The following is an 18,723-nucleotide window of genomic DNA, read 5'->3' as shown; positions in this document are numbered from 1 at the left end:
GGAAATTCACCTCTCTTACTCAAAGAAAACGAGAGAAAGGATAACTCATACCTGTAGAACAGGAAACGAGCACTCTATGCTTTCGCTCTCAAGGTTACATATTAAAAATTAACATCACACAATAAATAAGAAATTTAATAAAATTGATTGCTTTTCTTAGTAATAGTAATAACGAAGAATAACGACAACGTAACCAAAAAACAAGGATATAGTCTAAAACGAACCCTCCAGGAGGGTACAAATTAACAGACTAAATCGCTAAGCTTTAAATCGTTACTATGCTTTAAAACGCTAAGCTTTAAATCGTTACTATGCTTTAAAACGCTATCTTAAATCGCTATTCTTTGTAGGTCCAAATTGGACTTGCAAGCAAATAAATACCATAGTAAAAATTAATAATAATTAATGATAACATAAAAGGCCATAAAACGTAAGTGATATAACCTATCCGACAGAGTACCAGATGGGCAAAATTAACTAGAAAATTTACCGAAGCGAACATACCCAAAATGGCTGCCGATATCTCGGCAGGACAATCGCTTCCAAAACTAAAAACCACCATAATGGAAATAGAACAAATGCCCGGTACTGTCAAAAACTGCCAAAACAAACTATGGTACTTAACATTGGTAAGGGTGAAGTAACAACGTCAGTCATGTTGAAATAACGAGAAATTCTTCGAAAAAACACTGTGCCCAAAAAAAACTATGCTTGCTTGAAGTCCAATTAAAGAAGGATGTCCTAGAGGGCGCGCGTGGTAGGTGTCGTTGGGGAGTTCAACCATGTTATCTAGGGCCTGTCACGGCCCTCCCCATTGATGAAGGGATTATCTAAATGGAAGACAACCTGTGAATAGTGGTTTACACACGCCTTTGTTTAATACACGACACCTACAAGGTGTTCGCGCGAGGGTTGTAACCTCTGCATTCCATGCTTTTATCTTTCTCTAGTATATTTGGAAGATTTATATTAGGAAAGGTATAAGGAAGGACCTTTCTCACCGGCCGTCACAGGCCCCCCAGAAAACCCTCGTTAAAACTATTGGCTCGTCATTTCAGCTGCGCTAAAAGGTAAACCCTCTGTAAATAGCGTGGTTTGTATTTCGGTTACGGAACAAACACTAAAGTAGACCTTACATAACCATGAATAAGGACTAGAGTTGCAAATGTTTCAGTTAGCGGTGGGGTGAGATCTGAGGATGCCTACATCTCTAAGCTGGGGGGTATCAGGGGGTTTGAGTAATGCCACAGGTAGGGAATGTTGCCACTGGCTAGAGAGCGTGGTGTGATTTTATATGGTAACATAAAACAGACTAGACTAGCTCTTACATAATTAGAAATAAAGGCTAGAATCCCAAAGACTTCATTGGTTGGCTGAAGAAAGGAAGAGGAGGGCTAATATCAGGGAGAGGAGATTTCTTAGTGAAATTTTCAGTGTGAACTGTGTGTGTGATATACGACCATGTGCTATACTCTTTTGTAGAATATACAAGTAATAAAAGTAATTTTAGCTTCCATATGGTCTACATTTGTAAATGACATACCAGCACATCATCGTCTGTATCACCAGGCATGTTTTGATGTCAAATGACGTCTTAATAGTGAAGGGATTAAAGTACTAAAACGTTCACAAAAGGTTTTGCTCCAAGTCTGATGAATATGTTTATCTGCTGTTACTGCTAAGAGATGACGATGCAGCAGAGGCTTCTATTGACGGAGTGCAATGAGGTTTCATTCCTATCTTACGATACGATCGTCGCCACTGGTACACACTAGAGAGGTAATAAACAGGAACAAAGTGTATATTGGCAGGCTATATAGAAACTGTCAGACAGCTACAGTTATCAGGAAACTGTAAAACCTTTCGTCTTCCTCAAATTTTCTAACATACGAACAGCTAACCATAAACTAGAAATAAAAAAATAAAACACCTGTACTCTCTGGTGGCTGAAAACAAAGTGGTTACTCAGTGTACTAGCTCGGGGGTGGGGCTTTCCCACCATCCGCCAGTAACTACTGATACCTCCTTATAAATTCTAACAGCCGAATTCAAGCAGAGCTGAAAACATACTCCTATTAAAGGACAAGGTTTGCATTCATGTAGGAATAACTACACCTTGAAAGGGGGCCTGGTCTCCCACGGCTCCTCTTCCAAAACCCTAACTGCCAAATCTGATACTGCAAACTTTTCATAATGATAGGAGGTGCAAGCTGGTTTCAGTTTTTCCATAACTAAATTGAAGTTCCAGAAACAGCTCAAACTCCTTTAAGACATAGTTAATGTGAAGTTTATGGCAATAACAAAAATAATAACTAACTACATATATTTTTCTTATACAATACAATCTACTATTAATGTAAAAGAAACAACACAATAAACATAAAATAAAAATTTACCTACTTTTGTTCTGTCTTCAGAGCCAAGGTATGATACAAGAGATCCATTACATGAGCTGTGAACCAGCTGTTATCCAGGACTAGTTGGCACTCTTTAATTACCTTTAAAATATACAAAAGAAATACAGTGTGTACATTCTGATAGTTCACAAATACTGCATAGTGTACAAAACAGTGAGCATTTTAATTATCAGACGTTCAAAATTCAAAAGCATCTGAAAACTATCTCTTGAATCTCACAGTTTAGGAAAAATGGTATCATATTCATTAGCTTCACTACACAACCACTAAGCTTAAAGCTCTCATAAATATGGTCAAATAAAATAAATGAGTGAACTCTGTAATCATTGACAGCCAAAAACATTGATTAGTGTTGTTAAGGTCTTAACTGGTTATTAATCAACATCCTTTGTGTTGACGTTTTTTTAATATATTGGAAAGTGAGAGGCAAAATAATTTATGGCATTAAATTAAAAATTCAAATACTTAAAAAACCTAATATTGGTGATACGAAAAACTGTTGTCTGACAAAAGCCAGAATAATAAAATCACAGCCATTTCAGAAGTGTAGGGTGGCAGCAAACCTTTCTTGTGAAACATGAATCATATTCATTTGCATATATGCCTGACTTTGTTCACTTTACTAAAAATATACGCTACTCTAATAAAGCCACTAGCACACCAGCTAATACTTCTCCCAAATCGAAGACATAAATCAATTATAAGATGCAACACTGTAGACTGAAAAAGCAAGAGATGTTGCTAGTAATCTATCATACACAGTACGTTTCATTTCTAAAGCTGTTATGACTCTACTTACTAATATATTAAAAGAAAGGTATTAAAGCCACCAAGGAACATGTGAATGATATTCATACATCATTAAAAAATTAATACAGATAACACTCATGTATATTGAACTTGAATAAAAGTCTCACCTCATGTGCATCAGCTTCCATAGCAGACAGTAGAACATGATCAAGGGGAGTAATTCTCTGTTCACCCCCTAAAACATTTATAGCGTCTTGTGCTGCAGTGTGCAAGCGAAATAATTTGATGGTTGGATTTGTAAACAGCAATGTAGAGACCATAAGATGATACCAAGTGTCCATCAAATCAATTAGGCCATTAATTGTTGACAGATCTCCACACAAAATCTGAAATAACAGACATTAAAGATATTTAGATGGAAGAAAAGATAACATGGAATTAATTAAATCTGTTGAAACAAAGATAATACTTTAACTCCTTACATTTGTGAAAGTTGTTATCTTTGCCTTCAATAATTTCTTAAAAAAATTAATGGCATACTTTAATTATAGTAATAAAGACAGACCCATATGCTGCTTTGTCTCAAGTATATCTATTCCTTTTACTTTATCACATCTATACATCTTTTAGACATATTTTAATATTGCTTAAGAGTGCAGATCAAATATGTCAACTGACCTGGCATATTGCATTTAATTGGTGGCATGTTGTGAAGTGGCCATCTTGAAGTCGACGTTCGCATTCACTCTGCCAGTGTTGCCATCTTACTGTGAATTCTGCTTCTGACACGCCAGAATATGCCTGTGTAACAAGAAAAACAGTTTAAACTCATCATAGAGATGAAAATAGCTAATGCACAAAGTAATGAAATGAAAGATATGATTAACTATACAGTAAAGCCTCAGTTAACTCTAATTATTCATCCCTAGCCCTACTGGATGACCAATAAATTACAGATTTTGAAAGTAATATGACAAATTTGGAAGTCATTTGTATTTTTCCTAACCATACAAACCTTCAGCTCTTATTTATATGAGAATATTACTTTGGCAAAGGTTACTTTTTTCATATGGAAGTCTTTTCAAAAATTTATTGTACAGATTGTAGCTTATAACATTCCCTATCTTTTGAGGTTTGAATAAAACTCGATCAATATCAAAAGCAGTATTAGCAATTTTTCTCCAAAAATTTCATGTTTTGAGAAATCGGGCTTCAAAGTTTTTTTTGGGAAATTGGTTGAATATACTTTAGTAATCATACGTATGGGCTTTTCTGGGTAATTTTCCTCAACACTGGGGATCATAATGATATAACCATCATATTTCAGGATCATGAGCCGCTACCCTAGAATCCTGAAATATATATGCTATATGTACCTAATGCCTACACGAGCAAGATGTTGTTAGCACAATATATTCTCGTTAGCATACTTTCTGGACAAATTATATGCTTTACTCATACAGTATCTAGTTATTGTCTCAAACTTTATGCATCTTTCACTATAACCAAAACATAAAAATTGTAAACATATAAACAAGCAGACAAAGTAAGAGCTTTAAGCAGTAATTTTCCTCAACAATGGGGATCATAAGGACATAATCATCATACTTCACAGTTATTTACTACAGTGGTGAGCCCCTTCCCACGAATCAAAAAAAAATATACGCTACTTGTACCAAATACGCATGTGTGAGTAAGAAGTGACTAGTAAAATATATTCTCATCTGTATTCTCTGGCAAATGTTTCCCATTAGTCATATTTAGATGTTGTCTCTGACACTGTGCATCTTCCAGCATAACCACAACATAAAAACGTACAGCAAACGTTTACTTACGATACTATTGATAAACACAAAACGAGAGCCTCCTATAAGGTGCTAGGAGTGTTGTTGATAAGAAACAGATAACTTTCCCCCAAGTTCTTGAATAAAAACTAAACAAAAAGGTACTCTGGTCAGAAAAGGGTTACGTAAAGGACCGAATGCACTTAGGTAAATATAAAAACACTATTTGAAACACAAAATATAGATGTTCTTTGAGCAAAATAGCAATGCAGTTATCTGAATTTCCAAAATTCCATGAAGAGGTCTCGAGTCCCGCCTCTTACTGTATGTACTGCTCGGCCAGTATGTCCATTTACTATGGCCAAAAAGTACAGTTGTATTTAAAATTAACAGGATATTAATAACTTTAAAATTCCACTTAACTGTATCAATCATAATAATTGCAATACATATTAGTATTGTACTATGAAATAAAAACACAGCAAATATACAGTATTTTATTAACTGTCGATTTTAATGGTATACTGTATCGAAGTTTAAAAATGTCATGCCCGCTCCGGATGCACAATAATTTTAGTCTACCTTTACAATGCTTGATTACAAAGCTTAGGAAATTATTGACTTTTTCTTCAAATTTTTTGATAAGACTGTAATGTAATAATATATCAGTCATATTCTGCTTAACCCTTTTACCCCCAATGGACGTACTGTACTGGTACGTTTCACAAAACTCATCCCTTTACCCCCATGGACGTACCGGTACGTCCTTACAAAATACTGCTATTTAAATTTTTTTGCATAATTTTGATAACTTTATGAGAAACTTTTGCCATTTTCCAAAAGAATGAGACCAACCTGACCTCTCTAAGATGAAAATTAAGGCTGTTAGAGCAATTTAAAAAAAATATATTGCAAAATGTGCTTGAAAAAGAAAATGCCTGGGGGTTAAGGGTTGGAAAGTTCCAAATAGCTTGGGGGTAAAAGGGTTAATGTCATTTTTAAACATTAAGGTATTTGTTTACTATCGTCCGAAAGTTGAAATGTGAGCAAAATGGCAGTTATCTGAATTGGTTATTCATAACAAAACAGCTGTTTTCCGTTCAATAACGGTGCTTTTATCATTCATTCTCTTTTGCTTTTTTTCAACTTGTTAAACTTGACATTGAGTTAAAGAGGTTAATTTTTTCATAATTTAGTCTCAAAATAAAGAACTCGCATGATGTGAGAGATACATGATAAAATCATTCTTTATGGATGAAAATGTAGACTGTAATCTACTTTATTAGTTTTAAGCTCAAAAATGAATATTTATAATAAACCTTAAACAATATATGAAAAATGTAAAACTTATTTAGCCTCAAATACCCACGATATTAAGGAGTCTGCAATATAAATTTACTTGCAATCATCATCATCATCTACTTCTAGGCCAATAAATGCAAAGGGCCTTGGTTAGATTTTGCCAGTCGTCTCTATCTTGAGGTTTTAAATTAATACCTATCCATTCATCTACACCTACTTCACTCTTCATAGTCCTCTGCCATATAGGTCTGGGTATTCCAACTCTTCTAGTGCCTTGTGGAGCCCAGATGAAAGTTTGGTGAACTAATCTCTCTTGAGAAGTGCAAAGAGCATGCCCAAATCATCTCCATCTACCCCTTACCATGATCTCATCCACATATGACACTTGAGTAATCTCTCTTATAGTTTCATTTCTAATCATGTTCGGCCATTTACCTCCCAATATTCTTCTGAGGGCTTTGTTCTCAAATCTACAAAATCTGTTAGATATTGTTTCATTGACATACCACGACTCATGTCTATACAGTAACACCTATCTCACTAAAATTATATACAGCCCGAATTCTATATGTAATTTCAGACGATTAGATTTCCAAATTTTACTTAACCTAGCCATTGTCTGATTTGCTTTTCTCAATGTTTCATTAAACTCAAATTCTAAAGATCCTGTATTAGAGATCAAAGTTCCTAAATATTCAAATGATTCCACCTCATTAACCCTTTTCCTTCCAATATTTCATCTTCTATTGCATATTCCGTTCTCATCATCTCTGTCTTTCTTCTATTCTATTCATAAATTCCCGATATACTGAGGGAGGATAGGTGAACCGCGATATGGTGAGGGATTACTGTATGTATAGACGTTTCAAAACTATTAAGTAGTACAACACATTTGACAACCCATTTTTCACATGAAATGGACACTACTTGTCTTCATTATTTTCCATGCTGATCAGCATCTTCTAGATACAGCAGATCAGGTAATTTTGTCATGGTTATTTGAACATTTATTGTATTGTACAGTATTTTATTTATACAGTACTATGCTAACAACGCATAGAAAATAAAAAAAACTACACAGTGAATGCAACGAATACAAAATAGGTGCTGTAATGATGATACACACCTGATATATCGGCATTTTTCTCAAAAGTTCATCCATTGAGAGAAATGGATCAGTGCTTGCATTGGGATGATGGGCTAACATATTTCGAACACTATCCATCTGGCCTTGAAGTACCAATCCATATATCTGAAAATAATAAATCTTGAATAAATATTCAGGGAATACCACTAGGATACTTTCAACATAATTCACGTAATAACCATTCTAACATACATGAAAATATGTTAAAAAAAATAGTACACTAATTTTATCGCCACATGCTATTATATTCTATGTGGGTTACTTCATATAGTTCTAGATTAGGTTAAATTAGATTTATGAATTTGGTCCAAAATGGCCAAGCACTGGAACCAGGAAGGCCATTCAGCACCAATGTGCAACAATAGAAAACAAGCAGTCGCACTAAGAAAGAAAAGTTAAAGGTTGGATAGCAAGATGGAGGAAACGAAGCAAAAGGGGAGGTATACTGTAGGAGAAGGCTAATAAGGGAGGTCAGCTAGGGGCTGAAATGACACTTCAAAGTCCTTTTAGTAATGCAAACAGTGCACGTCTTGAGGTACACTGATGGCACTAACCATATATGGGGTAGGCATACTTCATATAGTGCTCTGTGAGGTACATTGCATATGCAGTACTGAAGGTTCTATATCATCTCCATTTTACCTCCAACTGTGTTGCTCAATCTCTTACTTATACATCATATCTGCTCACTTTCCAGGTTTGCCACTTATACCTTCTACTATACATGCCTGTCACTCATGAATAAAGCCTTTTGTCCCATTTTAAGTCAAGAAATTCTCTTCAAGTCAGGATAACTTAATTATAAAGGAATAACCTACAGTATTGTAAGAAAAACTCCCACCAGCTTAACTAAATTCTATCTGATCAATATCATTGCTGGATGTTTCACAACAATCATTTTGAAAAACAAGTATCAACAGAATAAACCTATCATCTGTGAAAAGCAAAACAGCATCTGGATCGTCATTTCTTCGCAGAGAAGATGATTCATCCCACATTTTTTCGATTCTTGCCCCTCTTTCTGGTCACAGAACTTGCTGGGTTGATATTCCAGTCTGTCGTGCCTCTAAGTGGGCTCCTACAGTTGCTCCAGGACAATCACTGGACTACCAAGTCTTTTTGTCTGCCCGTTGGTGATGGTCATCTATCCTGGTCCCAACAGGATCTCTTACCCAGAGTTAATCACAAAGGAATAGTGTCTTGTGGTGATAGATCCCTATTTTTCCTCCCTATCTTGTATCCTTTCTCTGGGTTTAGAGGTAATCTGAGGGAGAAAAAAGAGGAGATCATGGTTCCTGATGATAACTTTCCTTAGGGGAGGTTCACTCCCTAATTGACTGCCTTTGCCTATATAATCCCTGCGAGATATCCTCCTCCGAATATCTCAAATGAGAAATATTCATTGAGGAGAGTTTTTCATACACCTGGTTAATTCTCGATCCCAGGAAGCGCATGCGAGCTAAAGCTCGGGTTCATTCTACTTCCTTTTGCAACATCAATGAGGTGAGAGCGCTTGAGCATGTATCAGGCAATCTTGTCGTAAGCGATAAGGCAATGGTTCATTGGCATGCCTATGCAATAGTTACCTAATGGCAAACAATAATGATATTTTCAAGTGCGATTATCCAGTTGGGACCACGTATTCTAGTCCAATCTATAATTCCAATACATAGGAGCACGTTCATAGTGACCCGCTCATGAATAAAAAGGAAAGCATGCCATTGCACACATAGAAACTCTTTCGTCTTTCAAGAAAAGTCCTTCAACAGGCATTTCCTCCTGATCTGAGGAAGGTCATGTGAAAGTCTAGCCAAAAAGCTCTTACGCTCAGATGTAATTCGCTATGCGAACGATATCAGGATGCCATAAAAACTCAAATCAATCAATCAATCAATCACTATGCAAGCACACATGAGCATGGTCATATATCAACGTCTAGACTTATAAAATGAATATACTATTCTTCTAAACAACATGTATATCAGTCTTGCAAGCATGAAGATAATTGCTCTTGATCACAGGAAGATAATGTAAGTTCTATCTCTAAGTTCTCGTCCGCCAATTGAGCGCTGAGAGGCATTCTCGAAATTCCCAAAGAAAGGTCTTAATGCTCAGAGAAGCACGTTCTCTAGAACGGCATGTTGTCAGAGAAAATAAGATTGGTGGTGAACAGGAGTACTCCTCTTGATACGTGTGTTTGTGCACTGAAGAATCTTCCAAGTCGGAAGGCAAAGTTCTACGAAGTTGGGAAATGAGTTCTTAATCGCAAATAAGAAAGCGCTCTCTTAATAAAGCATGAGCAGAAACAGGTGACTGTTCTACTTTCTGGTAGTGCGAAAGCACAGATAGGCAGGCACTACGAATAGACTTTTCTAGGAGAGATTTGCCTAAAATTGCGAGCAGGTGTGCACAGGGACAACAAGGTGTAAGATCCAACGAAGAATGTGTGCTATTTGGCAAGTGTGCGCTTTCCAAGGGGCACACACAGGTGAGGGAGATCCAGGTAAACATTCAAAATACAAAAGTGCATGCACGCTTGATGTGTTTCTTGCTTTCCGTAGGAAGACTTAATTCCTTTATGACGGAATTCTTTCTTCAAGAAGAATGACAATGACGTCAGTCTTGTTAGGAAGAAACTTTCCTCTTTATCTTATAATGGCAGTCCACATTAGGGGGTTGTCTCCCCGATAAAGGCATTGCCTGTAAAGGGCTAGAAAGCAAAGACAGCCATTTTTGCTTTGGATAGAGCTAAAGCTTGTAGAAGTCTCTCTCTAGGTTTACCTCCTACAATAGTCCTGAAGTCAGTCATAATGTCTTCAGGGCATTGTCACTCATAGTGTCATCTGAAAATGTTTTATCAGGCAAGAGCAGAAGAGTGATCTGTTCCTCTTGGGGAATCAGATATCACCGTCTCACTCTGAGCTTGCACGAAGATTAAACTATCACTGTCTTCCGTCTTTGTATTTCCTCCTGAGGAGGGTGACAGAGAAGGATTGGAAGCCTGAATTACTGGATTTCTTCAGCTTAGCGGTATAACTGGAAGAAGAAGAATCTCGCTGGGTTTTCTTTTTCCTCCTCTTCCCAACCTCTTGTCACTGGGAGGAGGAACCCTCTTTACACTCCTCACAATGTTACGGCTGCGGACAGTTATGTCCCCTGCAAGAAGGACATGAAGAATGGAGATCCACATTCACCTTCCTCAATAAAATCCAGCAACATTTCCCCAGAACTCCAGGGCAAGACCACAAGCCCACATGTGGTTTCTCAATTACAGGCACACACAATCAAACTCCAAAGAAAGGAAAAAAGATTAATAAGCAAAGTTCATAGACCAAGAGTAAGTCTGCACTTCTCGTTGGCTTAAGTCAAAGTGATCTCTCAGTGAACTGGATGGGGGCCCCTTACTACCAGCCAGTAAATAGACACCTCATTATAAATTTCAACAACTGAGTTTTCAGCTGCACTGAAATCATAACTCCTATTAATGGATGAAGGTTTGTATCCATATAGGAACAATTATAGATTAAAGAATAAAGACAAACATACAAAAAAGAGCAATGCATGCAACAATGTGACAAAAGCATTAGGACCAGGACTTATCACCATATACTGTATCAATAGTGTAGTGTATACAACATACAGTACTGTAATACCCAGGATTACGAGTAACTTAGAATACAAGCAAATTGGCATACTAGCCTGTAATTCAAATCAGTATGAGGTACGTATCGGTCTACGAGCAAAAATTTCCCTCAGTAAGCGGATGGTTTGTGGACAAGTACTGGTAAGACTAGCACGGAATCAATCCAGCGGTGCCCATCCGCCACACATGCAGTGTTCACGCCGTCTCCATGTGAATACTGTATTGTATACCACATTTTTATGCCCTTTTAAAACAAAGATAAGAAAAGTTGTCTGTAGATAGGTTCTTTGTCAAAACTAAATGATTGTCAAAAAAAAAAAAGATGACCAACTGTTCATAAACTACTACACATTACTCTTTGGGCCACTCATTGGCCCATGAAACTCTTGAAAGAAGTCTACAGCCTCCTCTATCTTGCGCTAAATCCAACCATGTATCTATTTCAAATCCCTCCCTGTCAAGATGCTCCATGAGGCATCTATTCAAATTCCTTCTAGGTCTTTCCAAAGGTCTCCATTCCATGACCTCAGCAGTTAGTATTTTTTGGGGGTTATACGTGCGTTCTCCTTTCTCGTAATATGATCAATTACGGTAATTGAATCATCCTTGACTTCACAACTTGCCTAATATGGGGTTGCTGCATTCCATCTCTTGTTTCCCAATTATGGCAAATTCTCCATTCTAGAGTTTCTTGGTTGAGAATGGGTTCCATAATTTTCCTCAAAATTCTATTTTCAGATCTCTAAGCATTTTTAAGAACTCTAGTAAGATCCCAGGTCTCACAGCCATAGAGTAGTAATGGGGTACATTCTGTATACCTTTAATTTTGTCTTTTTGGAGATGGATATCATCTAAATCAGGTTTAGTAAACTAAAATAACATCTGCTAGTTGCACTTATTCGAGCAGCAATTTTCTCTTTTTCATAGTACCATCTGTGGTTATCATCATTCCCAAGTATTTAAACTTATCCACTACTACCATCTTCATATTGCTAATATTCACATGGGTCTGTACCTATAATTGTGCGTTTCTAGTTATTTCCATTATTTTTGTTTTCTTCATTTAATGTCAGTCCCACCTTCTCTGTCTCTTCTTTAAATTCTGTTATAATATTTTATGTATCTTCAATATCTTCAGTGATACCATCTATGTCATCTGCATATGCCAGACAGTTAATCGACAGGTTTCTGAACTGTACTCCAAGTTGTCTTTCATTTAGTGTTCTGGTTACTTTATTACAATGTTGAAAAGTGTTCATGAAGCATACTTTAAGTTTCATTAAGCGATACTGAGCGCTGTTCAATTAAGAGTACTCATGATATTTTAATCCAAAGTTCTCATGAAGGAAGAGTCTCCCTCCAAGCAGTAAGCCATTCCTCCTCCTTTCTCATCCCCCACACGAGCCACGATTCCTCAAAGGTAAAGTGCAAGTTAACTTGTCAATATATGACAAATTCGAAGATAATTTGTATTTTTCCTAACCATACAAACCTTAGCTATTTACATTGGGTTTACCTTCTAGCGTAGCTGAAATGACGAGCCAATAGTTTTTAACGAGGGTTAATTACCCCCGCGCTAGCTAGTGGGGGGTAGGGGAAGGGTAGCTTGCTACCCCTCCCCCCCACACACCGGTGATTTGCTTCACTTCACTTAGAGGTAGGACTTGACTTGGGGGCCAGGGATGGCGGGAAAATATGTGCAAATAGCTAAGGTTTGTATGGTTAGGAAAAATACAAATTATCTTCGAATTTGTCATTTGTTCCGTAACCGAAATACAAACCACGCTATTTACATTGGGTGACTTACCCCTTAGGAAGGGTGGAAAGTCCCCAGCCTTACTGACTTCGGCTTTGCCCGGGGGCTCAATCCCTCAGTGAGCAGCACTTGAGAAAAGGAGCCCCTGCACCTCACAAGTTCCTAGCATCGCTAGGAACGAGTGGCTTACATAAGCAGTGTGTGGAGGAAAGTGTGACTCGTCCTATGAAGTTGACCTTGAGACCTTTAGATAGGAATCTAGGATAGGACGTTCCCAATACCACCTCATCAAGGTATGGGGGACGCAACAGTATTAAGCTTAATACTAGGAGCACAAAGAAGCATGGGTTACCTGCAGAGGTCGAGGTCAGCTATGCGAGGACCAGAATGCTGCTTCCCCAAGGGAGGGGAGAATGAAGAAAGAAGTAAGGGTCAGAAATACTCTTTCATTCACACAGACTAAGACCGGGTAACAACGCCCTCAACCTACTGCTACTTGTCCATAAAGGAGCCTGAGGTTAGACCAGCTGTTGTGCAGCCACCACAGGGCTGATAGAAAACGTATCGAGGCTCCTGTGGGTCACGTCTTGCAGGTAGTGGGCTGTGAAGGTCGTCTGACGCTTCCAAACCCCAGCTTGAAGTACCTGCGTCACAGAGAAGTTTCTCTTGAAGGCCAGAGACGTAGCAACACCCCTGACATTGTGTGCCCTAGGGCGACGTGACGGAGGAGGGTCTGGATTCAAGGCATGGTGGATAACCCTTCGAATCCAAGCTGAGATGGTGTTCCTGGTGACCCTCCTCTTAGTCCTGCCTGTGCTCACAAACAAAGCTCGCACTTGAGGACGGACTGCAGCCGTTCTCTTCAAGTAGTGCCTCAGACACCTCACTGGACATAGTAGCAGCTGGTCTGGGTCGCTTGTTACAGAGCGGAGACTCGTGATCCTGAAAGAGACGAACCGAGGATCCGGCACTCCAGGATTCTGAGTCTTGGCTACAAACTCAGGGACGAACCTGAACGTTACCTCCCCCCATCCAATTGATTGGGCGATGTCGTATGAGAGACCATGAAGTTCACTAACCCGCTTGGCCGAAGCCAAAGCGAGTAGGAAAGCCGTCTTCCAAGACAGGTGGCGATCGGAGGCCTGGCGTAATGGTTCGAAGGGAGGTCTCTTAATAGCCCTGAGGACCCGAACCACGTTCCAAGGAGGTCTCACTTCCGACTGGGGGCAGGTAAGCTCATAGCTACGTATGAGTAGAGAGAGTTCTAGCGAGGAAGAAATATCCACGCCTTTCAGCCTGAAGGCCAAGCTTAAGGCTAGGCGATAGCCTTTCACTGCCGAGACAGAAAGGCGCATTTCCTCCCGCAGATAAACGAGGAAGTCCGCTATTGCTGGAATAGTGGCATCGAGTGGAGAGATACCCCTCCCACGACACCAACCACAAAAGACTCTCCACTTCGCCTGGTAGACTCCCTCAGAGGACCTTCGCAGGTGCCGAGACATTCTCTCCGCAACCTGTTGCGAAAAGCCTCTCTCCGTGAGGAGACGCTGGATAGTCTCCAGGCGTGAAGCCGAAGCGAGGCCACGGCCTTGTGAGGGACGTCGGAGTGGGGTTGTCTGAGAAGCTCGTATCGTGGAGGAAGTTCCCTCGGGAGCTGCAGAAGGTCCGGGAACCATTCCGCGTGATGCCATAGCGGAGCTACCAGTCATCGAACAGTTGACCGATAGTCTGGTCCTGTTGAGCACCCTTCTCATCAGACAGAACGGTGGGAAGGCGTACACGTCGATGTTGTCCCACCGTTGCTGGAAAGTATCTTGCCAGAGTGCCTTGGGATCCGGGACTGGGGAGCAGTACAGAGGCAGCTTGAAGTTCAACGCTGTCGCGAACAGGTCCACAGTCGGGGAACCCCACAAAGTCAGGACTTTGTTGGCTATCTGAGGATCCAAAGACAACTCGGTACTCACTATCTGCGAGGCCCTGCTCAACCTGTCGGCGAGCACATTCCTCTTGCCAGGAATGAAGCGAGCTGATAGTGTTATCGAGTGGACTTCGGTCTACCTTAGAATCTCTACTGCAAGATGGGATAGCTGCTGCGAAAAAGTGCCTCCCTGCTTGTTGATATAAGCCACTACCGTGGTGTTGTCACTCATCACCACCACGGAGTAACCCGCCAGGGACCGTTGGAACTGTGAAGAGCCAGAAAGACGGCCTTCAATTCTAGCAGGTTGATGTGCAGGCACTTTTCTGATTCTGACCAAAGGCCTGAGGCCCTCTGGTTCAGAACGTGCGGCCCCCACCCTTCTTTTGACGCGTCCGAAAACAGTCAATTCCGGGGGGAGGACGAGAAGACTCACTCCCTTCCGCAGGTTCTCGTCGACCAGCCACCACCGCAAGTCCGTCCGTTCCAAAGATCCCATCGGGATCAGAATGTCCGGAGAATCGGATCCTTGATTCCACCGGGACTTGAGCCGCCACTGTAGGGATCTCATCCTGAGGCGGCTGTTTGGAACCAGACGAGCTAGGGAGGCCAGGTGACCTAAGAGACGCAACCACGACTGGGCGGGGAGCTCTTCTCGCCTGAGGAAGGGTTCCGCCACCCTCCTCAGCCTTGTTATCCGGTCGTCTGATGGAAAGGCTTTGTGGAGATTGGTGTCTATCAGCATGCCTAGATAAACCAGTCGTTGGGACGGCTGCAGAGAGGACTTCTCGAGGTTTACCATGATCCCCAGATCCTGGCAAAGACCTAGAAGCCTGTCTCGGTGCCGAAGAAGGGTCGACTCCGAGTCTGCTAGGATCAGCCAATCGTTCAGATAACGAATGAGACGAATGCCATTCCTGTGCGCCCAAGATGAAATCAGGGTGAACACTCTGGTGAACACCTGAGGAGCTGTGGAGAGACCGAAACACAGCACCTTGAACTGGTAGATCTTGTCGTCTAGGCAGAATCTCAGGTACTTCCTGGAAGACGGATGGATTGGGATCTGGAAGTACGCATCCTTTAGATCCAGTGTGCACATGAAGTCTTGTGGTCTCACCGCAAGTCTGACCGTGTCCGCTGTCTCCATGCTGAACCGGGTTTGCTTGACAAACCCGTTCAGAGCCGAAAAGTCGATGACCTCCAGCCTCCAGACGCCTTCTTTACAAGAAAGAGTCGACTGAAAAAGCCTGGGGAGCCGTCGACGACCTCCTGGAGAGCACCCTTCTTTAGCATGGTCTCGACTTCGGCCCGAAGGGCCAGCCTCCTTGCCGACCCCGTGGCATAGGAGCTCAACGACACTGGATTCGCTGTCAGGGGAGGTTGAGATGTTGTGAATGGGACGCGATAGCCTTGGCCGATCACTGAGACCGTCCCAACATCGGCCCCGTGTTGCTGCCACCTGCGGACGCAACGCTGAAGGCATCCCCCCACAGGTGGACACGCAGGGGAACTGCCACCCCTAGGGTTTGCGGCCGCGGCCGCTACCCCTAGGAGTCTTGCCTCCCCTGGAGGACTTGCCGCCCCTCTTGACCTTAGCTGGAAAGGGCTGGGGCTTAGACACCACTTTCTTAACTGCCGGTGCCTGCTTCGGAGCCTTACGAGGCTGCTGCTGCTGTTGCGGCGGAGCTGGAGGCTTATAGGGCCGAGCTGTAAGGGCCCTATGGAGGAGGGAGTCCGTGCTAGATTTCCTCCACCTCTCAGCCGTTCGCTCCATGTCCTGTGGCTCGAACAGATTCTCCCTAAGAAGGGAAGCATGTCTGAGCCTACAAACATCTACGGCGGGGACCTTCGGATGGAATCTCTCGGTCACCGCATCGCGCCGCTCCAACACCGAGTTGGCCCACAGGGTGGTGACCTGGTGCACCAAGAACTCGATGGAGCGGGTGCCCGAGAGTAAGAAGGTCTCCAGGGCCTTCCTATTGGTCTCCTTAGACAAGTCCTCGGAGTGCAATAGGATGCCCAGAGTTCCTAGCCAAAAATCCAGCCACGAAGTGGCCTGCATGGCACACTTCGCAACCTTCTCATGGCTCAGGATCTCCGCCGCCGAGAACGACACCTGCCGGGCAAAGAGCTTCTCAAGGGGAACTCCCTTCGCCAACTCCTCCACGGAGTGATGGAGAGGAAGAGCGAGACTGGACTCACCCAAGATCTCAAAATACCTCCTCTGCTGAAGACGAGGAGGAGGGATGAGTTTGTTCCCGGCAGAGGAATGACTGGAGGAGGCAAGAATCGCGAGCTGGGCGTTGGCCCTGGCTCTGGCACTCTTCAGACCCCGAGACCAGGGCAGAGCCGCACTGGACTTACGGGCCTTCCGAACGTCGAACACTTCGTCCAAGATAGTGTCCTTACCTTCTCGGGGGGCGATCACGGGGTCCATGAGCCCGTTGAGTTGCCTCATTAGGCTCAGGACCTGCCAGAAGGCATGTTCAGATTCCTGCTTATCTCCTCCTTGCGGGCTGGCAGCTAAGTCTCCTGTCCCCGGAATCTCTTCCTGGGGTGAAGCGTGGACGTTCCCCCGGGGAGCCGCGGGTTCCTGGCGAATCCTCGAAGATGATTTCGGGATGGTCTTGGAGTCCTTGGATTCCCTCCTGGGAGGGATACAGGATCCCAACAAAGAGGTTCGAAGAGCCCCTTCCGCACGAGACGATTCTCCTCCATGAAGAGAAGGCTCCCCCCTTGGTGCCGAGGGGAAGACTATCGCTTCACTGGACTCACCCGAGGACGGAAAAGCCTCGTCCACGGTAGAAGGAGAAAACGCTCGAGCAGGAGAAGGGGCCTTCCCGACAGACCTCTTGGGAACCAACTTCGCCCTGGGGGAAGTCACCACGAAGTCCACTCCTCTCTTTCTCTTCAGCATAGGAGAGGCAGCCGTTGGTTTGTTGCCCTGATCGGCGAGTGCTGGTTTCATTACCCTCACTAACGCCCGCATCAGAGGACCGAACCAAGTCTGTTGTTCCATGGACACAGTCCGAAATCCTCGCTGGAGGGAAAGGGATCGGGTGATCCTTCGGAGTGGACACCACTGGACCTGCCTGAAAAGAAGGGGGGGAAGAAAGACGCACTAACCTCTCTGCAGTGTCTTCCCTGTCCTGCACAACAGTCCTGCGTTTAGATGGAGGCGATCCAGAGCGCTGTCTGGGAACACGCGTTCCTGCTGCTATCACTGGCTGTGAAATTCGACGCGAACGATGGGCGCGCAGGCGAGTGGGCACGAGGGCGTACAGGTGAACGAGCGCGTGGCCGAGCCGGCGAACGAATGCGTTGGCGCGATGGCGAGGGAACGCGCTGCCGCGTGGGCGAGTGAGAACGCTCCGAAGATCGCTGGCGACGTTGGTTAGGAGACCTGTAGCGCGAGGGAGAGCGATTGCGAGCAGGCGATCGGTGGTGCGCTGGCGAACGCTGGTGCGCAGGCGAGCGATGGCGCGTTGTCGCATGGTGACGCGTTGGCGAGCGATAGCGCGTAGGACGCGCAGGTGAACGATCGCGCGAGGGCAAGCTAGCAGAGGGCGAACCATGTCCTTCCAGAATCTCTGGGCGACGACGCGTTGGAGACCGCGTGCGCGCAGGCGGTAAGTCACGCGGGCGATCCGGAGATCGCCGATGTCCAGGTGATCGCTGACGCGCAGGCGATTGTAGAGTCGTCTGTGAATGCTGGCGCGCAGGTGATCGCTGGCGAGAAAGAGGGCGACGCGTGACATCCTGTGAAGGAACAGTTGGTGCGGCGCGTTCGCGAACAGGAAGAGCGTAGGCGCGTGGGCGAACAGGAACAGGAAGAGCGTAGGCATGTGGGCGAACATGTGCTTTAGAAACACGCGCTGGAGAACGCGGGCGATGTTGAGCAGGAACAAGCTGAGGGTCGCGAGAGAGCTCAGGAGACTGATGGCGCGCAGGGTGCCCAACAGGGACTGCAGGATATTCAAAGACCACAGGGGAGCGCTGGCGAGCA

General features: G+C 43.2%; 1 protein-coding gene across 2 annotated transcripts in view; it reads right to left on the bottom strand.

Moving 5' to 3' along the window:
• Nup75 (nuclear pore complex protein Nup75) overlaps nucleotides 1–18,723 on the bottom strand; it is a 140,610-nt gene that overhangs the window by 40,484 nt on the left and 81,403 nt on the right. For both annotated transcript variants that reach the window (XM_068381775.1, XM_068381774.1), the window contains exons 6-9: nucleotides 7,380–7,505; nucleotides 3,846–3,968; nucleotides 3,335–3,553; nucleotides 2,401–2,498 (exon numbers count right to left, since the gene is read on the bottom strand). In XM_068381775.1, coding sequence (XP_068237876.1) covers nucleotides 2,401–2,498; nucleotides 3,335–3,553; nucleotides 3,846–3,968; nucleotides 7,380–7,505 — 566 coding nt within the window. The remainder of the gene's footprint in view (nucleotides 1–2,400; nucleotides 2,499–3,334; nucleotides 3,554–3,845; nucleotides 3,969–7,379; nucleotides 7,506–18,723) is intronic.

Source organism: Palaemon carinicauda, chromosome 10, assembly GCF_036898095.1.
Source record: "Palaemon carinicauda isolate YSFRI2023 chromosome 10, ASM3689809v2, whole genome shotgun sequence".
Classification (NCBI taxonomy): domain Eukaryota; kingdom Metazoa; phylum Arthropoda; class Malacostraca; order Decapoda; family Palaemonidae; genus Palaemon; species Palaemon carinicauda.
This window is presented reverse-complemented; position numbering and strand designations above follow the sequence as displayed.